We start from the raw sequence: 19661 nt of genomic DNA on the forward strand, positions 1-19661 counted from the left end.
AAAGTCTCCACTAAACCCAAAACAGCAACAAACAAAACTACAAATTGTGTGTAGCCTAACAAAAATATCATATTGTGTAACCATATGTAAGACAGGAACAATAACCTGACAATTTCCTATTTAGTAAGAGGTCAGTATCGGCAAATAAAAACACTAATTTGAAGCTGATACAATCCCATCTTCAAGCTACACTGAGTTTATTATTATACTAAAATGTTTTTAGAGACCAAACTATCATGTTCCAGCTCTAAACTAAGCTACAGTACAAGAGTTATATAATAAACAGACATTATTACTCACATGTAAGGACATTCATTACTGTGCTGTGTAGGTTAAAAAGGTGGCTGTTTGCGTTACCTGCGTCTTTCGGAGCCAGTGACGGTGCCAGTGGTAGTGGTGGTAGTGGTAGATATGGCGCTGGTCGTAGTGGTAGATGTGGTGGTCGTGGTAGAGCCAGTGTTTATAGTGGGGATGACCGCAGCAGACTCCTTCTCCTTCTCCCTTTCCCTCTCTGCACTCTCCTCTGACCAGTACCTGTTTATACACAAACATTTTATATAGAAACTTAGTCAGACAGACTGCGTTTCAACGGCTTTTATGAAGCTTGTGGTTGTAGAGGGCTTTCAAGTGAGGACACGTGGCGGTCATTCTGGAGGTCAGATACTGATGCATACATCCTCCCACATACATGTGTACTTTTTTCTTATCCAGCAAGATGATCACGTTCGACTGAACTTGTAACAAAGTTGTTACTACACGCCAGAATATCTCACTATGGGTTGCAGAACACCATATTTTACTTTACATTAGCTTACTGGCTAATTAGCTTACAATCAAAGTTAAAAAGCACAATATTCTGTAGTTAGCGGAGAAATCTTTGTAAACAAAATGCAGTTTAGAAATTACTTCGACTCCAGTTAGCGCTCAGCAACAACGTGTCAGTCAGCAGCCATGTTTCCATAAAACTGTGACTTTGAATGAAACATTGAAATGTCAGGCAAGTGTAAGTATTCTTTAGTGGCCATGTTTCGTGCTGTTCAGATGCGTCAACGAGTGACGAGAATAAAGCTGTTGTGCGTTAAATGCTCTCGAAGTCCGATTTCATTTCCCATGGACTTTTTTTTTGTTCATAACAGTCAAAAACCAACTGCTGCAAGTGTAAATATTGCTTTGAATTTTACAGTTTATGTTAACTTTTTCTAATGCCACACTTCAAAATTAAAATAAAATGTTTCATATTTAATGGAAACACAGCTATTGACCTGTAGGCATGCACCACTGGACTTGGAGCCATTAAGCAAAATAAACACAACTTTATAACATGGCGTTGTGTTAAAATGCGACTCGTCCAGTGCAGAACTACCAACACTTGTAAACACTGTCAACAATAAAAGAATCCAAAAAAAGTCAAGAATCTGCTTTAACTTTATAGAAAACGTAACACAAACCCAACAAACAGACGCTACGGAAAACGAAGCTATCTAGAGAGTGTGCACGACTTATCGTCTTTATGGATTGTAAGCATTTTAATTTTCTGCACAAGGTGTGAAGCCTGTACCTGCTGGTGAGACTGGTGGAGCCAGTGCGAGTGGAGGAGGAGCCCAGGCTGGAGAGCAGGCCGCGATGGCCTGTGGGCGAGGTAACAGATGAGGAGGTGGTGGTGGTCGTGGAGGAGGAGGTGGTGGAGGAGCTCAAGTCCTCGTGCCTTCTGCCAAAAGAGCCGCTGTAGAATAAAGGAGTGGCCGTTAAGAGAGAGCAGGATGCAAGCGGGCCTGTGTGACTGCAGCTTGCTTTTTGCTCGATACTGAGACTGAAACCTTTAAACGTCTTAATTAGGACTGATGATGTGATTTTAATCTTCATCTAATTTCTTTGAAATACTTTTACTATCTTTTTACATTATACTGTATGTAAACATTATGACTGTTTAACATAATCACATAGTTTTAGTGCATTAGTAGTGCTGCCATGTATTGGAACCTGCTATGTGGCATCCTAATACTAAATTTAATTCTCTTTGAGGAAAAATACACAAAACTAATAAATCATCAGAGAAAGCCTGCCGTTACTGCAGGCAGAGTTAGGAGATGCATTAGTTCTGATAGCATCAATTAATTTATTTAAAAGGCAAATTACATCGCTGAGTCTGTTAAAATTAAACTGAATATACTTGTAGATACAAATTACTGGAGCATTAGAAGAAGACATTATTCATGTTTTGCAGACTTGTTAATAGGGCTGCAGCTAATTATTTTTCTTGATTAATCACTTAGTTGCAAGGTGATAAATGTAAGAGAAAGCTGAAAAATAGCAATCTGTGTTTCCCAAACCGCATCATGATATCGTCTAATGATCTGTTTTGTCTCCAACCCAAAGATATTTAGCTTACTAATCAGAAAACTAACCAGAAAATATGAACATTAAAGAAGCTGAAAACTTTAAATAAAAATAAATAAATAAATGAATAAATCAAACCAATGATTTATCAAAATAGTTGTAAATAATCTAACAGCTATCAACTCATTAATTAATCGTTGGTGCTCTGTTTCTTGATCAAAAACATCTGAACTGCTCTGTCCGCAGTCAGAGAAGAGGAGATTTTGCATTTTTCTGGCTAAACATTAAGTTTTATCTTTATCAAGATATTTCAGAGATATAGAAAAACCAAAGGCTTCAACCAGGAGATGGATGAAAACGAGCATTTCTCCAAAACTTCATTTGAACATGTAACCAGGAAACACAAAACACATGGTGGCCACTCCAGCAGAGCAGAGATGCAGAGTCAGAGAGGACAGGTGGGTGTGGAGACGGTGGTGCCCCGGTGAGGCTGGTGTACCTGCGGTAAATGCTGTAAGACTGGTAGTGGGAGGCGGGTGGCTGCCAGGGTTTAGTATTACAGGTGTTAGGGTCCAAGCTGGAGGTTGACGAAGACTTGGCTGGCACGTCCCGCGTGCTGCCGCTCCGCCCTAGTGCTAGCGTATGGGACGTGCTAGCGTGTTGGCAGGCAGGTGGGCGAGAGAGGCATGTTAGCGGTGGAGGCGCGCACACACATATATATAGTACAAGAAACATACATATTTAAGACTATTAAGCTTCGACACACTAATGGTGCATTCATGTCATATGGGAGCAGCTAGACAGGTAGAACTTCTGGCGAGCTCATGAGTCGAGCAACGTTTAAATGACGTCAAGTTTTTGGAATATAAATTGTGAGAAGATAAAAATATTTCGAAATTCTGAAACAGATTCAAAGGTGTCCTGGTTGGTAACATTAAAAGTCAGGAACCTGAGGAAATACAAGAAATGACAAGTTCCCAATCAGCTTTTACAAGCTCAAAACTAGGGTGATTTCATTTGGTGGCTCATGGCCAGCAGTTCTCCCATACAAAATGAATGCAGCATAAGTCCATGTCTAGGTTCTGTGCCGTGAACAACCCTGGGAATTTAATTTATCTCTGCTCGTTAAAATATCTGAGTAATGCAATGCAAATTCAGGGGCACAGCAACCTGACAGGACAGGTACAGTCATGCAACAGACTCTGTGGCAGTGATAGAAAGAGGCGCTGGGCTGATTTGCATGGCTTTCTCAGTAGCTGCTGCGAATGAAAGCATGTACGTACACATCTCTCATGACTTCGTTGAAAGCAAAATGTCCTGCAGATGACTGATAAAACAACTATCAATCATGACTACACAGTAGTTTGAGCTCCAAAGCTATGCAAGTCAACCTCGTAATGGACCAACACATCAGATCAGGTGGAGCAGAGATCTGATGACGAGATGAGGGATGGAGGTTTGGTAGAGATTTGTATTGCTGCGGGGGCTAACCTGCGCTGGTAGCTGGGGGTTCGGTTGGTGGAGGCGCTTCCTTCACTGTTCTTCAGGTCGTCATCCCAGCGTCGCCGGGTGTAGGAGCCACTACGTATCAGAGCAGTAGAGTCCCTGGGGAACCACAAGCTAGAATAGTACCCTATGCTTCCAAGAACAGATTCTGACATGTATGCTGGAGGTACTGTATGTGTTTCCCCTTAATTTTTATGAAATCTTTCTGGTTCTATTAAACTGTCAAAATCTACCAAACCATTGCTGCACAACAATACAGATATCAAAGGCAGCTGCTCAGGGCCACACGCACACACCATGCAGAGCATTTGGGCTTTTTGCCTGCAACACACAGCGGTGAGCAGCAGGAGCCACTTGTGCCAATGCATGTGTGCACAAAGCCACTTGGCTCCAGGGGTTCACCTGTTTTCCTTCTCATCAATGTCTGATGTACTGGCCAGTCTCCTGGGGATGGTCGGGGCAACGTAGGCGAGCCGGGTTCCTTTGTCTTTTTCCTGGAGGCAGCAAAACAAGCCATGTTAGTGAGCATTTATGAAGAGCTGTCAAGTATTGCTACAAGAGTTATTAACCATAATTGTAGATAAGCCCTTCAGTCCTAATCGAGTGCTTTATAAAAGCACTGCAGTTCATGGTACCAATGATTTCTTACTTATAAAACAAACATATATTGCAGCAGTCGGATCAATGAGACCTCCATAAAAGGAGCTCATTATACGGCTAGAAGAAGTGAAGGCTCAAGTACCCTATCTATACTGCCAAGCCCTGATCCAATATCTGCAAAAAGAGAGGAACTGACTGTCTGGGTGTCATGCCAGAGAGCCATGAAACATAGCGGAAAATAATAATAAAAAACTGTATGTGGCTGTGTCACTGCTGACCTTTTCCTTGTCTTTGTTGTCCAGGGATGAGGAGAGACGAGGACTCGAGGCTGAACGCATCACCCCGGTGGTGTCCTTCTCCCTCTGAGCCTCCTTGGTGGCTGTGATCTCTGCCAGCGCTCCATAGCTGCCCGTCTTCCTCAAACCTAGACGCCACGACGCCGGAGACTCGTCCTTCCTCTCCTCCTCCACTTTAGCTGAGACCTTTGCTGCAGGCTGAGTGACCTGAATAGGCGGAAATTGCAGCAGCTTAGTTAACATTGAATCAACCACTTTTAAGTATGGGGAGGTTAAATGAGATTTTTAGTAATTTTGGTAAGTAACAAAAAAACTCAATCAGGTCAGAATGGTTTGGATTAATCCACGGGGGCTGAAAGTTTTTAGTTTTTAGGATAAAACCCGAAGGACATGCCAGCTGAGAGATGCAGGATCAGACTAGATTCAGAGTAAAACTATAATTCAATGACTCCACAGCTGAAGCACAAAATAAATTCCTGAATGTATGCAATTCTAAAAAAAAAAGATAACAACTCATCTTAATGTGTCATTCACCCTGTGGGTGGTTTAGGGTCCAATTTATAGTTTTCACAAAAGGTGTGGCCACATATACATTTGCAACAACGACCAGAAGATGACAAGCAACTAAACACGACACAGAAGCCACACAGAGACGAGGTGAAAGCAGGATTAGGACAGTGCTCTTGTTGATTACAAGTGAAAACAACACCATGTAAGGTTGGTGAGTGAAAGTCAGCCATGGGGAGGTTCAACCACGATTTAGGTTTTTCCACTGCAGATGGTTCGGCGTGCCAGACCGCGCTGCGAACGGCCGTGATTAGCTTTGCCATGCTGGCTCCCAATGAAAGTTTTTCCACTTCGTTCAGAAAGGTAAAGTAGTTTACCTAAAGATCAGCTAACTTTGCTGTGAACACGCCATTAATGTTCTGACAATTAGGTCGCAATGAAGAGTCAATTAGAGTTGAAATCTGAATGTACAATCAGTGGTGCAGGAGTGAAACTAAACTTCACGCCAGAGATTCAGGTAGCAGCTTCTAAAGCACCGAGAGCTTAACGAAAAGAGACTTTACGCAGGTTCTCTCTAGTCTCCAGCTCAGTTTAGGTGCTGACAACATGAGGAGACTGATACAGGCTGGCCATGGTCGGCAGCAAGTCATAATAGTTTAGTGAAGCATGTGTGCTCAACCGGGGCGACCCATGCTCGTGGAAAAACCCTACATCACCTCGATCAGGCCAGGGTAGTTAGGGGAGTGTTTAGTACTTTCTCAGTGCACAGGTGCGTGTAGGATGAGAGAACAACTCTGGTGCACACCAATGCCTCACCATGGGTTTTTTGGGACCTAGAGAAATGCCAGTTTTGCGCAAACCTTGACGCCACAATGCAGGACAGCCTGGCTCCGCCACAGGCATGAGGGGAGTAATACAATCAAACTAAAGCCAACCAAGACAAGAGCCCAGGATGAGAAAAATGCAGAGAAGGGAGGGAGGGCAGGGAGGATAACAGAAAGGTTGAGACAGAGAAAAAGCCAGAATAAGACAGAAGCAGCGGCAGCGGCAGCAGCAGCAAAAGAAACACACTTTATGGGCAAAGACAGGTATTTAAAAGCCTAGTCACACCACATAATACTCACTGCCAAACTATAGGGGCTGCAACTTGCATGTTCTCAGTTAGAATCAGTTTTAGATCCAAACGTTTGGATCTGGGCATTGTTAATGATTTGCTCACTTATTAGACAGAAGACATTGTGGTGTGCGAGCGCTAGGCTTCAAATAAGGATTGGAACAAGAAGTTTGTTGCAAGAAAAGAAGCAGAAAAAAAGAAAACATTTAGAAAGACCTGGATAGGTGGCCACTGATTACAGACTAGAGGGTGGAATTTAACCCACTAATAAAGGTGCATTCAGAGGAGACTAAAAGGTGCATTATGCAGGTGGTGTCTGCTATGACTGACTTAATAAAATGAGTCAGAGCTTTAATGTTCTGTCCTGAATTTTAATCTTAAAATATATCTATGTACCGCCAATATATTGCAGATTAAAACTTTTTAAATTGGTTTCCATCAGTCCCACACAAGTCACATTAGGGAATATTTTCAGCCCGTAGAATAAAGGATGAAGATGATATGCCCTTGGAGAAATTTACCAGGTTCACTCTGGTTAAATGTTTGGCCGTATTTCGCCAGCAGAGGGCAGCAGAATCAAAAGTGGGACAAACGAAGACAGGAGCCCTGGTTTCGTCCCTAACCACAACCTCAATCTACTGTATGAGACACTCTGGCCTACTAGTAACCAGACGGTCTTATAGTAAACTGTTGACATCATCCTTGCTGTGCAGCCCTTTGTCATCTTTGTTACTGACAATTCGTTATAAGTAGTAAATCTCATTCTCAAGGCCTCTGCGATATCTGTTAGCCGCACCATAAAGAGCACGGTTGGCCTGGTGGCCTGGAATATGTACTTGAGATTAATTTATGTAACTCCCTGTGTATTTAGGTTTGTGTTCAAGGGGGAGAGCGAGTACTAAGGTTCTAATTTTATTGATTTGTGCACATACCGTGACACAAACAGTGGAACAAAAGGGCATCATATAAAAGAGGAAGGGCAGCTGCTACTTAAAGAAGTTTGAGGGTAGAATAATGACACGATTACATCATGGCTGTGCTGCAGCATTTAACTTCCTCAAAGGCCTTTTAAAAACAACCTTTCAGGAGAGCTGGTCTGGTTTTTTTTTTAATGCAGCTTATGTCCGTGGGCCGTAGGATGACAGGAGCTGTTCACCAGGTCATACCTTTTTGACTGGTGAAGTGGGGGAGGTCACCTGGTTAGTTGGGCCAGTTGGAGACGACACGGTGATGCTGGTTGGGCCGGACGTTGTGCTGTTGCTCACCGCTGCCGAAGGCTTGGTCTTGTCTGGAGGGGGTAAAATAAAAACACATGAGCGTTGTGATTATGGTGACGAATTATATTGAGCATTTTTACTGCAGCTCTATAAACTGTTTACTGAAGAAGATACAGAAATTGCAGAATTACACATAACGTGGTCCAACAAAAATGTCTGGAATTCCAAATTTGCCTCTTTTTTGACCATTGCACTGTGGTGAAAAGAGCTGACTGAATAGAACTCTAAGTGGGTTTAAGAGTCAAACAGAAACTGCTTTGGCTTTAAAGATGATTTAGGGATCCCACACAGTGAAGTCCAAAATAAGACACACACAGTACCTGCTTCAGTCTCCGACTCGGAATCTTCTTCCTCCTCTTCTTCACTGGAGCAGCTTGATTCGTCCTTCTTCCCCTCCTCTTCTTCATCCACCTTCTCTGGTTCTAAGGTCTCAATGCGAGGAGCGCTCTTCTCTGGTTCCAGAAGCAGTGTTTCTTTGCTGCAACACGAAAACATTGACAGCATTAGGACAATACTACAGCATCAGTATTCCTGTTTCCATATAACTGCCAAGAGCATTTTAACAGAACTTTTTAAGTGTTGCAAAAAGTTTTAAAAGGGAAAATGTAACGTAGATTTAGGAGCAAACAGAAAAGGTGGCACAGTGTTGTCAAAAGGAAGCGGTAAATGCTATGTTAAGCATGGCTGTACATAACCAAGTGTTTGCCAACTGCTAAAAAAAAAAACATGAAGAAGAAGAAACAAAAAAACTTTGGTCATGTATGAGAGAAAAACTAATTATTCTCTAATGTCAGCCATGTTTCATTCTGTCTGGAGACGAAGACAATAAAAGAAGCGAAAACATCTAATCAGTCATGAAAGTTAAATGTTTGTTACATCCAAAACTATTTGGAAAAGCTGATTTCATCTCTCATTATGTATGTTAACTCTTTTTTTGGAAAATAAAAGTCAAAAACCACTTCAGAGAAATGTAAAAACTTCAAACTGCTGAACTTTTTTTTTCTTTTCAGATCTTTTCTTCCATTTACTTTCCCCAGTGTGATACTTTAAAATGTACAAAATAAAAAAAAATAACCCAGAAATGTTGTTGGAGTGGAGGCACAGTGGTTTATGAAAGTATATACAACAGAATGAGAGAAGACAAGTCAATATTACAAAATAAAACAAAAACACAACAATTTAGCTATACGTTTGCTAGAGGAGGGTTAATAAAAATCCCAAAACTAACTCAATAAACCAGTGATTATTTTTCCCCGTCAACTGTTTACCTCTTGAGTGGTTTCAGTGATTGGTTGTTATCCCCTGTGGTTGTCGTTTCAATCAAAGGAGATTTCTTAACATCTTTCTTTTCGCTCATCAGCTGGAAAAAGAAGAAAACAGCAAAACACTTAGAGTCCTGGCCAAGCAATGCAATCAGATAATAAAAATAAGATTTTCATGCATATCTATTAAGAACTCATTTAAAGATTACTGAATTTAAGCTGTGTAATGCCAACGCTTTAGTTATCAGCACTGACTCACCAGATTTTGTTTCTTTTGTAGTTCTTCTAAGTATCCCAGAACGTCTTCATCTGCTACATCAAAAGGGGTCTGGCCCTGAAGGAAAGCAACGAAATAAAAGTTAAAGACTGCACAGCACCTAATGGCAGCATACCTGACCGTCCTGGTTACTCACCATTTTATTAATGAGGTCCATGTCACATAGATTCTCCACCAGTATCCTACACGCCTCCTCTTTGCCCCAGTGTGCTGCTGCATGTAGAGGAGTCCAGCCATCATAGTCCTTAATATTTACATCATACCCTGCTTGGATTAAAAGCCTGCACAATAAGGTTTGGAGGGGAGGGGGGGGGTTGTGAGAGGGACAGAAAACAAAAATAGTTTTCGTTGGAAATGTGGTTCTCGGATTTGATTCTGTAAACTAATCTGTCAATGTGCTGCCGTGGCCGAGGTCTTTTGAAGTGCGTCAGCATTGTAACCCAAGGTCAGATTTACAAGATGTAGAGTCCGCCCCGTAAAAACACGTAGACATAATCTGAAAATCTTAGTCATCCCTGAGCAAAGCTGGATGAGGTTGGCAAATTTCAAAGCCTTTAAACTTATTTCAGCCAATAAATCTGCCATTACAGGGAAAACATTTAGATCCCTGTCTTATGTATGGTAGTTGCGCTAAACATCAGAGATCTTCGAGCTATCTATGGCAGCAGAGCGTCCTGGCCCGCTTCCCAGACCAGATGGACAGGCGGTTGCAGTTCCTATCCTCGAGCAGTGTAACTGTATTAACAACCCACAGAGACAATGTCGGAACAACGGAAGATGACAAGATGCAGAGACGGAGATCTGTCTGGTATAAGCAAGGAAGAAAATAGTGCTAGGCATCACCACTGTCATCCCTCTAAACATTATTCATATAATGGAACATACAGGACAGAATTCATGTGACAGCCAGCTTCTTCATGTGTTGGTCAGGACACGTGTTCAAACTATTTTACATCCACCTGTGACATCAAGACCAGTGCTTACTTTAAAACCTCGACGTATCCTTTTGCAGCAGCTACATGGAGAGCCGTTCCTCCGGATTTTGCGTGCCGGACATCTTGGATCTGGCCACTGTTGAGCCACTGCCGGGCGTCCCTCAGCATGACCCGCTCCTCTTCTTTCCGGGCCGCCTCGATATCCACTCCTGGTGAGACAGAGGAGGCCGATACTGTGAAACTGACATCCAGGGATTACCTGCTACTTAGGAACGAGCTGCCAACTGTAACACTGAACCCACACAGGGAGCAAGGCCCAGTTACAGAAAGACATTTATGAGTTCTGCTTGTTTTACATCCAGAGCGAGTGGAAAACAGTAGTCTGACTATGGGCTGCAGTGGTGAGAACAGAAAACATATTTAAATACTGCGATGAAAATGTCATAACACCAAACCCATGCACCTCTGTAATTAGTAATTAAGGCAGGCTTTGATGCTATACATTGTTTTTAAGGTTCTACTGAGGGAAAAAAATGACATTATTCTGGCACCATTCTCTAAACGCAAGGCAGTTGTTCTGCTTTAGGCAACAGTTTAGTGCCAATATTCTGTCAATTCAACAATGAAACAGTGACTGCACACAAAAACACACACCTCAGCTGGTTAAGTAGGTCAATATGTCTAAGCTATACGCTGTATAGCAGGGCAGCAGCGAAAACAGGCGTGTATTGTCTTGTTGACACCTGGTTGGAACACAGCGCGGTCTGAAACGCACTGCTGCACGAATCGTTGACTCTTCAGCTGAGCGTCAACTGTGTTGAACTATATAAACAATGATCCGAGAAGTGCTCCGGGGGCAGGAGCCAAAACTTCAGCTGATCCTATAGGTTTTTGTTATGCTCCCAAGGATACATCATCACTCATTTCCTGACACACTAGAAAGCTTTAAGACCTGGGTTTTTTTAAACCCAATGAAAGGACATCTGTTTAGAAAGTCTGGCTTGGGAAAAAAAAGAAGTAGTAGTCTACCTTTATTCTGAGGTTTAGCCCCACACAGCAGGAGTGGAGCGCAAAGAGAACACTTGATTTGCAAACACAATGAGATTCCTGCTTATTTGATTTCCACTCCTTCAGATATCTGATATTGTGTCCAAGTATTTTAAAAAATATAATCGCACAAAGCAATGCACATCCAACACAAGCCTAAATTTAGCCAGGCAGCAGGAACACTTGTTTAAGACTGGGCATGTTGCTCATTAAGAGGATTAGTGAGCTGAAGTCTAGGAAAGTGAAAGCAAATGGGAAGAAGGTGACATAGTGTCTGACTTTGAGTGGATTTCACGTTTCAATTCAGCCAGAGCAGCTTTGCGACAGGGACTAAAGCTCTGTCTCACTATAGCTGTCTGGTCAGTAATTCTTGTTTTATATTGTTACAAACATCAGATTATTATTACAATCCGGCTATAACTAAAAAAGGAATCAAAATTGAGCGGACTGAAAAATTTTGATGTGTGATCTGGTTTGTTTCATGTCACACAGTAGCCCGCCAAATACATTTGTAAAAGAGATTTCTAACAAACAGCTTACAAAAAGATCAACCAGTGTCAGATTTGTATTTGTTCCAGTTAAGAAAAGCAGAAATGCTGTAACTCAAGCTAAATTTACTCAGACTTTATAAGCCAAGGAATGTGAAGTATAGATACAGTGTGTTATGGCAAAATGGGTGATGGCCAGGTAGGGCAACATCCTGTGATCTCTTGGGAAGCAGCCTACACTGTGTCTATAAAAAGCAGGGAGCCTAATGGCCTCTAAGTAGGACTACAGAACAAGAGCCGAGTGGAAGAATTGGCAGCAGTTCAGAGATGAGTTTTACAAGAGAACAGCACATCTTCTACCTGAGCATTAAGATAAAGATAAAACCCAACTAGACCAAAAAAGGACTTGTCTCCCACTTCGCCGTACTAACTCGGTAACTACAGTATATTTGGCAAAGCAAAAGAAAAAAAAAAATATTTACAGAAATCTGCCCTGAATCAATCACTATGAACCTAAAAGGTAAGTGCACTGTTTCTTTGTTAGAGTCAAAAGAAAGGTCCACTCTAATTTACTGTCCTCTCAGCAGCAGCCAGTCTAACAAGGACAGAGTGTGAGAAGCACTTGCGAGGCTGTCCGCTTTAACTCCATTACAAGGACATGCAGCGGCAGCTTTCACACAGCAGCTGATGGAGAGCAGGGCTCCCTGGTCACTTCACCCACCGGGGTCAAGAAGAGGACCTAGATGTTGTCCCTGCACAGGGGAAGCTATGGCCACACGCTAACTAGTTTAACCCCATGACTTGTATCTCTTTGAGAGGAGAAAATCACATTAGAAACATACAGACGTGTTACACAACAGCTAGTTGCATAATGCTGCCTGCTACCTCTAGCATAAAGAACTGAGCTGTGGATTGTCTGCAGCAGCCCTAAAGCCAGGATCACTGCAAATTCACTCTGCAGTCGAGTTTAATCACAAAAACAGTTTTGAATAAATGCAAAAATATATAGATAGCGATCAAACTTGAATACTCAGTGTGACCATGATGAAAAAGTATTCAGTAATCTGGCTCAGCAAAGTCTGTGATTATAGCAAATGGAGATTCACATTTGGTTTTTGCATCGGTGAGTGATGGACATTTGAGGAGGCTGAGTGAGGACGACCCCGGCAGTGCATCCATCAGGCGGCGGCAAATCAAAGCTGACAGCAGCCTCTGCATGAGATGCTCAAGGTTTGGGTGGGTGCAAATCTCACCACCGTTACATAATATGGCCAAGGAGCGTAACATACAAGCAGCACTCTGGGTGTGATTATCACTGGATGCCACATGCTTCCAAACACTTGGACCTTGAAATAAGAGTCAAGGGACTGACAGCTTAGAGGAGTCCTTTTTTCCTCAGGTAGAACACAGCTGAGCACTACACATGCATTATGTAGGATGGAGTAGGGTTGCTATCAAGCAAAGAAAACTGACTACATTTGTGCCTATCGTTCATCTCATGGATGAATTACAAAAAAAATTGCATATTGTCTCCAACTAAAATCTGCCACAGTGAGCTGAGTGCGCTCAACCTGTTAAACGTATTAACCTGAATCACACACAAGTAACATAAAAAGTCAACAGACTTGGTGCAGACCAGTGAGAATCCGTCCATATTCATAAGATTCGATTTGATTCATAGCACAACAACTGTTGAGGAAAAACAATGCAGACAAGTTAGTCCAGCGTTTTGAGATGATCTGCAACGTTGCTTTTTAAACTGTGATATGAAAGCTGCTGTTTTCAAAGTTTACATTCAACTTTGTGCTTTGATCAAATGCAGTCACACCAATGACTTCTCTGACATGGTGTCAATTAGTTTGCTGCCATCACTAAGGAAACATTCAGTAAATGTTAAGTAGGTTACACCTCTTCAAAATTGTGAAAGCATGGGGGTGTTCACAGGTGGTTTGTTTCTCCTGCTGCCAAAGATAATGTTTAATCTCAGAAGGCTGTTGATGAAGCATTTTTTCTGCCAACAACACCGATTGTCCGACTAATGAGAATCTGATTGAGCGAGAGGTCATCGACCAATCAATTGATTACTCGATCCACTCGACTACAGCACTGAGAAGGAGACTGCATCTTCTGATCTTGTGGATAAATTTTCATAAATCTCTAATGAGGGTGGTGCACCTATATCAAAACAGGAATGCTTCTCGAACTGTGCTAGACTTGTATTTCAAGCCTTACTGTAAACTATTAATACCCATGGTAAAATGTAACACTTCCTGCTGCCTGCAAACAGCATTATGTAAAAGGTGAAGATGCACAGCTTGCCTAAGGAAGCGCAAAACGTGCCACAGAGAAGGGCCAGCCAGCCAAACTTTATTAGTGAATATGAGCTGAGGAGCACCCCTCTGGCCTGGGGCCAGTTAACACGTCTGTGCATGGCCTCTCACCATAGGGGAGGGCCTTTCATCAAGAATGCCCAGGACAAAAATAGAAAGACCCAACGCTTCAGTTTTGATGCATCACATGAGAGCTGACTACACAGCTGGATCACTTTTCTATATTATGTAAGTTTTCATGAAGCAAGCGAGTGAAAAACAGCAGGTGACTGACACCCAATGAGATTTCAGACACTATTTGAAAACATACTCATACATGCATGAAGTAGACATGGGGCCCCTACCAGGTATGCTACCTTCAGCATGCCTTCAGGGTCCTGACATTAGGATTGTTGTAGACATCATATGAGGCTAGATTACACAATAGCAGCTAAAATATCTTAACTGTGTACACGTTCTAAACTGAAGCTTCAAAACACTGGCATCAACCAAACCCAGCATCCACCTGTCTCCACTTCTTCCAGTCGTGTTACATAATTTGCTGCCCCACGTTTTCACTAGATTATCAGTCATTACAATAAGTTGACACTGACATACTACAGAACATTTTTAAAACAACAGCCGTAAGGGGAGGGCGGTGAAGAGACATGTAGTCCAGTGTGGAGCGCACAGCAGAGTTCCAGGTGTTCGTAATACTGTACCTTGTCGGTTGATCTCATTTTGCAGGAGTTCCTCCATTGCCTCCTCTTCAGCAATGTCCAGCGGTGTCTCACCCTCACTGTTCACAACTCCTACATTAGCACCCTGGCTAATGAGATACCTGCAAAAATAAAACGCAAAACAAACCAAAACAATTACACTTGAGGCAGCAGGATGTTTCTGAAAGCTCACAAATTATCATGACAGGGGGAAAACCAGTTTGGGGACAAACTTTACCCTTTGACAGGATGGAAAAGGAAAGAAGGTAAAGGCAAATACGAGATGAGGAAACAGTTGAAGGACCGAATATGTGTTATATTGCTTTTGATTTAATGCCTACATGGTAGTCATTGTCTGAATCTTCTGGTCACCTCTAGATCAAACTACACAAATTTATCAATTACATAGATTTGATTGATTACAATGACTTAAGAGCGCCTCCCCATCAGACGGTCATATAAGTACTCTTCTGGACTTTCTGTCTCTAAAAGAGCATGCTCAAAATGTGCAAAAGCCTAAAGGCTTATTAATAACTGTATGATGACGGTAAACATTCATGGCACAGGTTCAAAAAGGTAAGCATGATGTGCACATATGCTACAAAACTGAAGGTACATAAGACACACAGCATAGTAAACTGTAGAGGAGCTTCCTCAGGCTGCGTACAGACAGTGAACATGCTACACCTAAGAGAAAAGAAATCTGGAGTCTTGATGAGGAGTGGCTCAAATCCAGACAGGTGTACTGCCAAGTCTGCCACCTGAATTTGGCTATTATTGATCAGGAACCAAGATATTTAGAAAAAACTAAACAAAACAAACAGAAAACAACAACGGCAGATGCTCTGGGGCTGAATTGTATAATATTTTCAAACTTACTATTTACATTTCTGGAATAAAAAAAAAAGTATGTGTCACAGCCCCATAGGGAGGTTCGATGTCAGCATTTACATGTTGATGAAAACTGTGACAGTAAAACAGGGCTGCATATATATACCTGCAGAATGATAATGAATGTTTTGTACAATACGGAGAGATCATGATTATTCATCAATGTTGTGACACATCCCTGCTAATGTACACATCATTTCATCAAAATAAAACTTAGAAGCTTCACCTGAATCCAGTAAACCTCCCAGGGGGAAAACTTTTTTGTTTTGTTTTAAATTGTACCCAAACACCTTACTTGCTGAACATCTTTTACCCAAGCTGAAACCAAGTGACTTTATCTACATGGGATGTTTTCCATGAGCAGAACACTCTTTGTAAGCATCAATATTGCAGTTCTGTTTGTTTAACTTAATTGTGGAAAGCAAGAAATGTGATTGTAAATTTACAATGAGTTGTGCAGCCCTAATACAAAACAAGCTTTCTGAGTATAGTTATGGTTTTTATATTGGATTTAATATATAACAGATAATATAATAAAGTCATTTTTATTTGTTCCTTTTTGAAAAAGTGTTTCTTCAGAATTTGTCACATTAAAAATTTAAACAAAACATTTCGTTAGTGGGGCTCTTGTTTATCATAAATGAATTAATTCAGTTTACAAAAGCTCTGAACAGCCCTTTGTCTACATAACCCTTCAGACTCATCATCTAAACGCACTAAAGACGCAGAGATAAACCATAAAACCCTCTATAGATAACCAAAATAAGCACTCAACACAGAATTTGTGGCTACTTAGTGATTTAACCCTTTACATGCCTGTCTCCCCCCAGCAGTGATTCAAGACATTTTAATCATTCAACATGTTGAGTTCAGCTGTTTCCAATTAAAGCTGTGGCGAGACTCAGGCCCTTCTCATTAGACCAACACACCACTTGAAACGCGCTCAGCGCTTATGACTTCCCCCCAAATGGCAAGTGACTGACTATAGTTCCATTTCAAAGTTTTATATCTTTTTGATTGGACTTTCTATTCGGCCTATTTTCGGTTGACTTTACTAGGTTTGATGGCTTTGTGGTCTGGAGTCCCACTGTGGCCTTCTTAACCAGCCCTACAATTACATGGCTGTGGTGCCACCAGGGGCTCACAGATACAGGCCTGCTTTGCTGTTCGTGTTACTGTGAATGAGGATGCTGGGATTAAAAAGGGCCATTCTGAGCGCTTCGCCGCCCACACCAGGTTGCGGAGTTTCTCTCTGTGACATCGTGTCTCCATTAGTCACACATATCATGACAGCCACTTGACCTTTTCATTCAAATTCTGACAACAAAAAACGTTTTGTTTTCTGTAACGCTAGCCCTGTGCTGATGCTGTGCCGGCCTAATGAACACACACTCGGTTCAACATGTAAAATATTGTGTGAAACTTTTCCCCATATTCCTCAAAAAGATTAATAAATTGTAATTAAATTGTAGGCAGAATTCTGGCAACTATTTTTTATTTTTTATTTTTTAAACATAAGTAGCACGTGTATTTCCTACAGCCAGTCATACTTTTTGGAAAAACAAACATCAACAGTGGGGATAAATCTCTAGCCAGGTTCCTGTAATGTAACACAGAAGTAAAGCAGGTCACAGCACACTCCCAATAAGCTGAACAATAAGTACAACTGAGCTCCTTCAGCCCCCTTTAGCCTGTTTAAATATCCTCTGATAACATCTGTGTTGTGAGCAGTCTTCTTACCTGAAAAACACTAGGGGCAAGAAAATACTAGAGTGCAACTGTAGAGCTCCATTCTAGATATAGTGGGTGACCCTGATCTCTCCATATTTGATTACATCACTATAACAATGTTTGTCCGATCTATCAGATGGGCTGCTGCTCTTGTCTGAATGTGACGAGGACTGTGAGGCGCTGACAATGGTGGCTCATGAAATTTTGAATCTGGCACACTAGTGGGCATCTTTTCAAGTAAACATGCCCCAATTGGCAGTCGTTGAGGATGACGTAATCAAGTTAAGTAAATTCTATTTATGTAGCCCAATCACAAATAGATGAGGAAAAGTCTGTATCAAATCAAAGGATTCTCCCAACATTTGCATAAAAACATCTTAACGAACAGATAAAACCAGCAACGAGTGCTGCAATGTTCACATATGCAACCTTTAAAATGTCCAAAATCCCTCCGTACTGAGGTAAAACATGATCGGAGCACTGCATTCGGCCATACCGAGCAGCAGTAATCCTAGCAGCAATATAGAGACAAAGGTCACTAATGAGGGGCCCAGAGGGGTGACAGGGTGGTTCAGGCCTCAGCTGGAGCCCAGCCATGTCAGTCCTCATGTCACTTTGTGCATGACAGTCTAAATGAAAGGTTGAGTGAGTAGTGCGGCAGTTAAAAAAAAAAAAAGAAAAAAGAAAAAAAAGTCTTCAAATAAGCAACTGTAGACACAAAACAGGATGCGAAGCTGAGTTGGCAGAAACCAAACGTGATGAAACAGATACAACTGCTTCTTAGGAACTGAATCAACCGCTTTTCAAACAGGCTCCTCTGCACTTACTCTGCTATGTCGAGGTATCCACAGGAAGCTGCAGCGTGGAGGGGGATCCAGCCCTCATTGTCTGGCTGGTTGATGCTGGCTCCGTGCTCCACCAGGAAAGTCACCATGTCGACATTGTCATCTATGCATGCCTGAGGGAAAGAGAAGAGAAGGAGAGTAAGACCTTTCTAAAAAGCAAGGACCACGACCTGCACTGAGTTTCTATTTATTAGCCCGTCTGTGTACACACACATGCATGTGAGCTCATGTCAGTGGGATGCTATAGCTACAAACGTCCAGCATGGAAAGATCATTACACTGTGCCTGCTAGATTGCCATGTGTTTCCAGAATTGTTGGGTAATTTTGGCAGCCAGAGCGTTCCCAAAATGCCGCCACATAGCAGGGGTGCTTGAAATACCACATAGCATAGTACCGCTGGTGGAGGCAGTGAGGTGCTGTGCATATATGCTGCTAATTTATGCAAAAAGAGAACCAAATTAATTTTTTAAAAAACACCTTCAAAGGCTATTTAAGAAGTCAGTTTTGCACATAAGCCAAATATTCTCAAGTGTGATAAATCAAGCTACTGAAATACCCACAAGTACACACACTCTTACGTTCTCCTCTTATACTGAGCGGTTGAAAAATGACTCAATTAAATCCTCATTTGTGGCTGAGCAAAATACATAAACGATTTATTTGCAAGCACGTTTTTACCCAAAAAAAACCCCATTCGTTTAATAAATCCTAATCAGTAGCTACTTTGCCATTCTCTAGTGCTCTGTATCTTATGCCAGCCTCTTGGTTATGGGCAGGAGGACATCCCTAACAGGCGTTTAAATTCAGCGTAGGAGGAAACTGGAGCAACCTGTGGAACATCTGAATACAACTAATGCAACTAAAATTCCACATTAAAAGAGCCCAGTGAGCGCTCTGTGCACACATTTATGGAATAAGGCTCACTTTATGATATTTTGGAAAAAACTGATTTCCCGACCAAACGTCTTTACTCTCAATGAAGCGCTGCATGCATTCAATTGAAGTGCTGCGGAGAACACTAAATGACATTCCACTAAAATGTGAAACATGTCTGAGAACGAACAGCCCATCCTTGAATGTCACCAAACGAGATCAGGAGCACAAAGACCCCACCTCCTCTTTACATGGGTTTTCCAGAAGGTGCTTACTGTAGACTAGTATAATTTTCTTTTCATTATCTACAATGCTGTTCAACACTTTTTTTAACCCCTCCAGCAAATACAACCACATATGACTGTTGACACAATAAAACAAAAGTGATACCGACAGAAATGAAGAGCAGCTGTAAGTGGGAGGATCTAATTTAAGATCTTCTGACTCATGAAGTGGGAGATGTTGTGGGTTTACCTACATTAAAGCTGAAATTGCACCAAGGTGGGCATTCACGTTTCATTTATACGTCAAGTGTGGGTTAAAAGTATTTTTTAGGAAATACATTTTTGGTAAACTGTATATAATTTTTACTAAAAAAGCAAAACTCCATCTAGTATCAGTGTGTTTGTTATTCAGTGTGTAATAT

General features: G+C 41.7%; 1 protein-coding gene across 7 annotated transcripts in view; it reads right to left on the reverse strand.

Moving 5' to 3' along the window:
• The window catches only part of ppp1r12a (protein phosphatase 1, regulatory subunit 12A), a 64794-nt gene that overhangs the window by 26345 nt on the left and 18788 nt on the right, over positions 1-19661 (reverse strand). For 3 of the 7 annotated variants that reach the window (XM_008276472.1, XM_008276470.1, XM_008276473.1), the window contains exons 2-15: positions 18124-18254; positions 14678-14796; positions 10161-10320; positions 9313-9457; positions 9159-9233; positions 8906-8997; positions 7958-8115; positions 7527-7648; positions 4722-4946; positions 4246-4337; positions 3829-3942; positions 2837-2989; positions 1559-1723; positions 358-534 (exon numbers count right to left, since the gene is read on the reverse strand). In XM_008276472.1, the coding sequence (XP_008274694.1) occupies positions 358-534; positions 1559-1723; positions 2837-2989; positions 3829-3942; positions 4246-4337; positions 4722-4946; positions 7527-7648; positions 7958-8115; positions 8906-8997; positions 9159-9233; positions 9313-9457; positions 10161-10320; positions 14678-14796; positions 18124-18254 (1928 nt within the window). The remainder of the gene's footprint in view (positions 1-357; positions 535-1558; positions 1724-2836; positions 2990-3828; positions 3943-4245; positions 4338-4721; positions 4947-7526; positions 7649-7957; positions 8116-8905; positions 8998-9158; positions 9234-9312; positions 9458-10160; positions 10321-14677; positions 14797-18123; positions 18255-19661) is intronic. The other 4 variants (XM_008276477.1, XM_008276474.1, XM_008276471.1 and 1 more) reach the window with 3 other exon arrangements.

Source organism: Stegastes partitus, unplaced genomic scaffold (assembly GCF_000690725.1).
Source record: "Stegastes partitus isolate 25-593 unplaced genomic scaffold, Stegastes_partitus-1.0.2 Scaffold74, whole genome shotgun sequence".
NCBI lineage: Eukaryota > Metazoa > Chordata > Actinopteri > Pomacentridae > Stegastes > Stegastes partitus.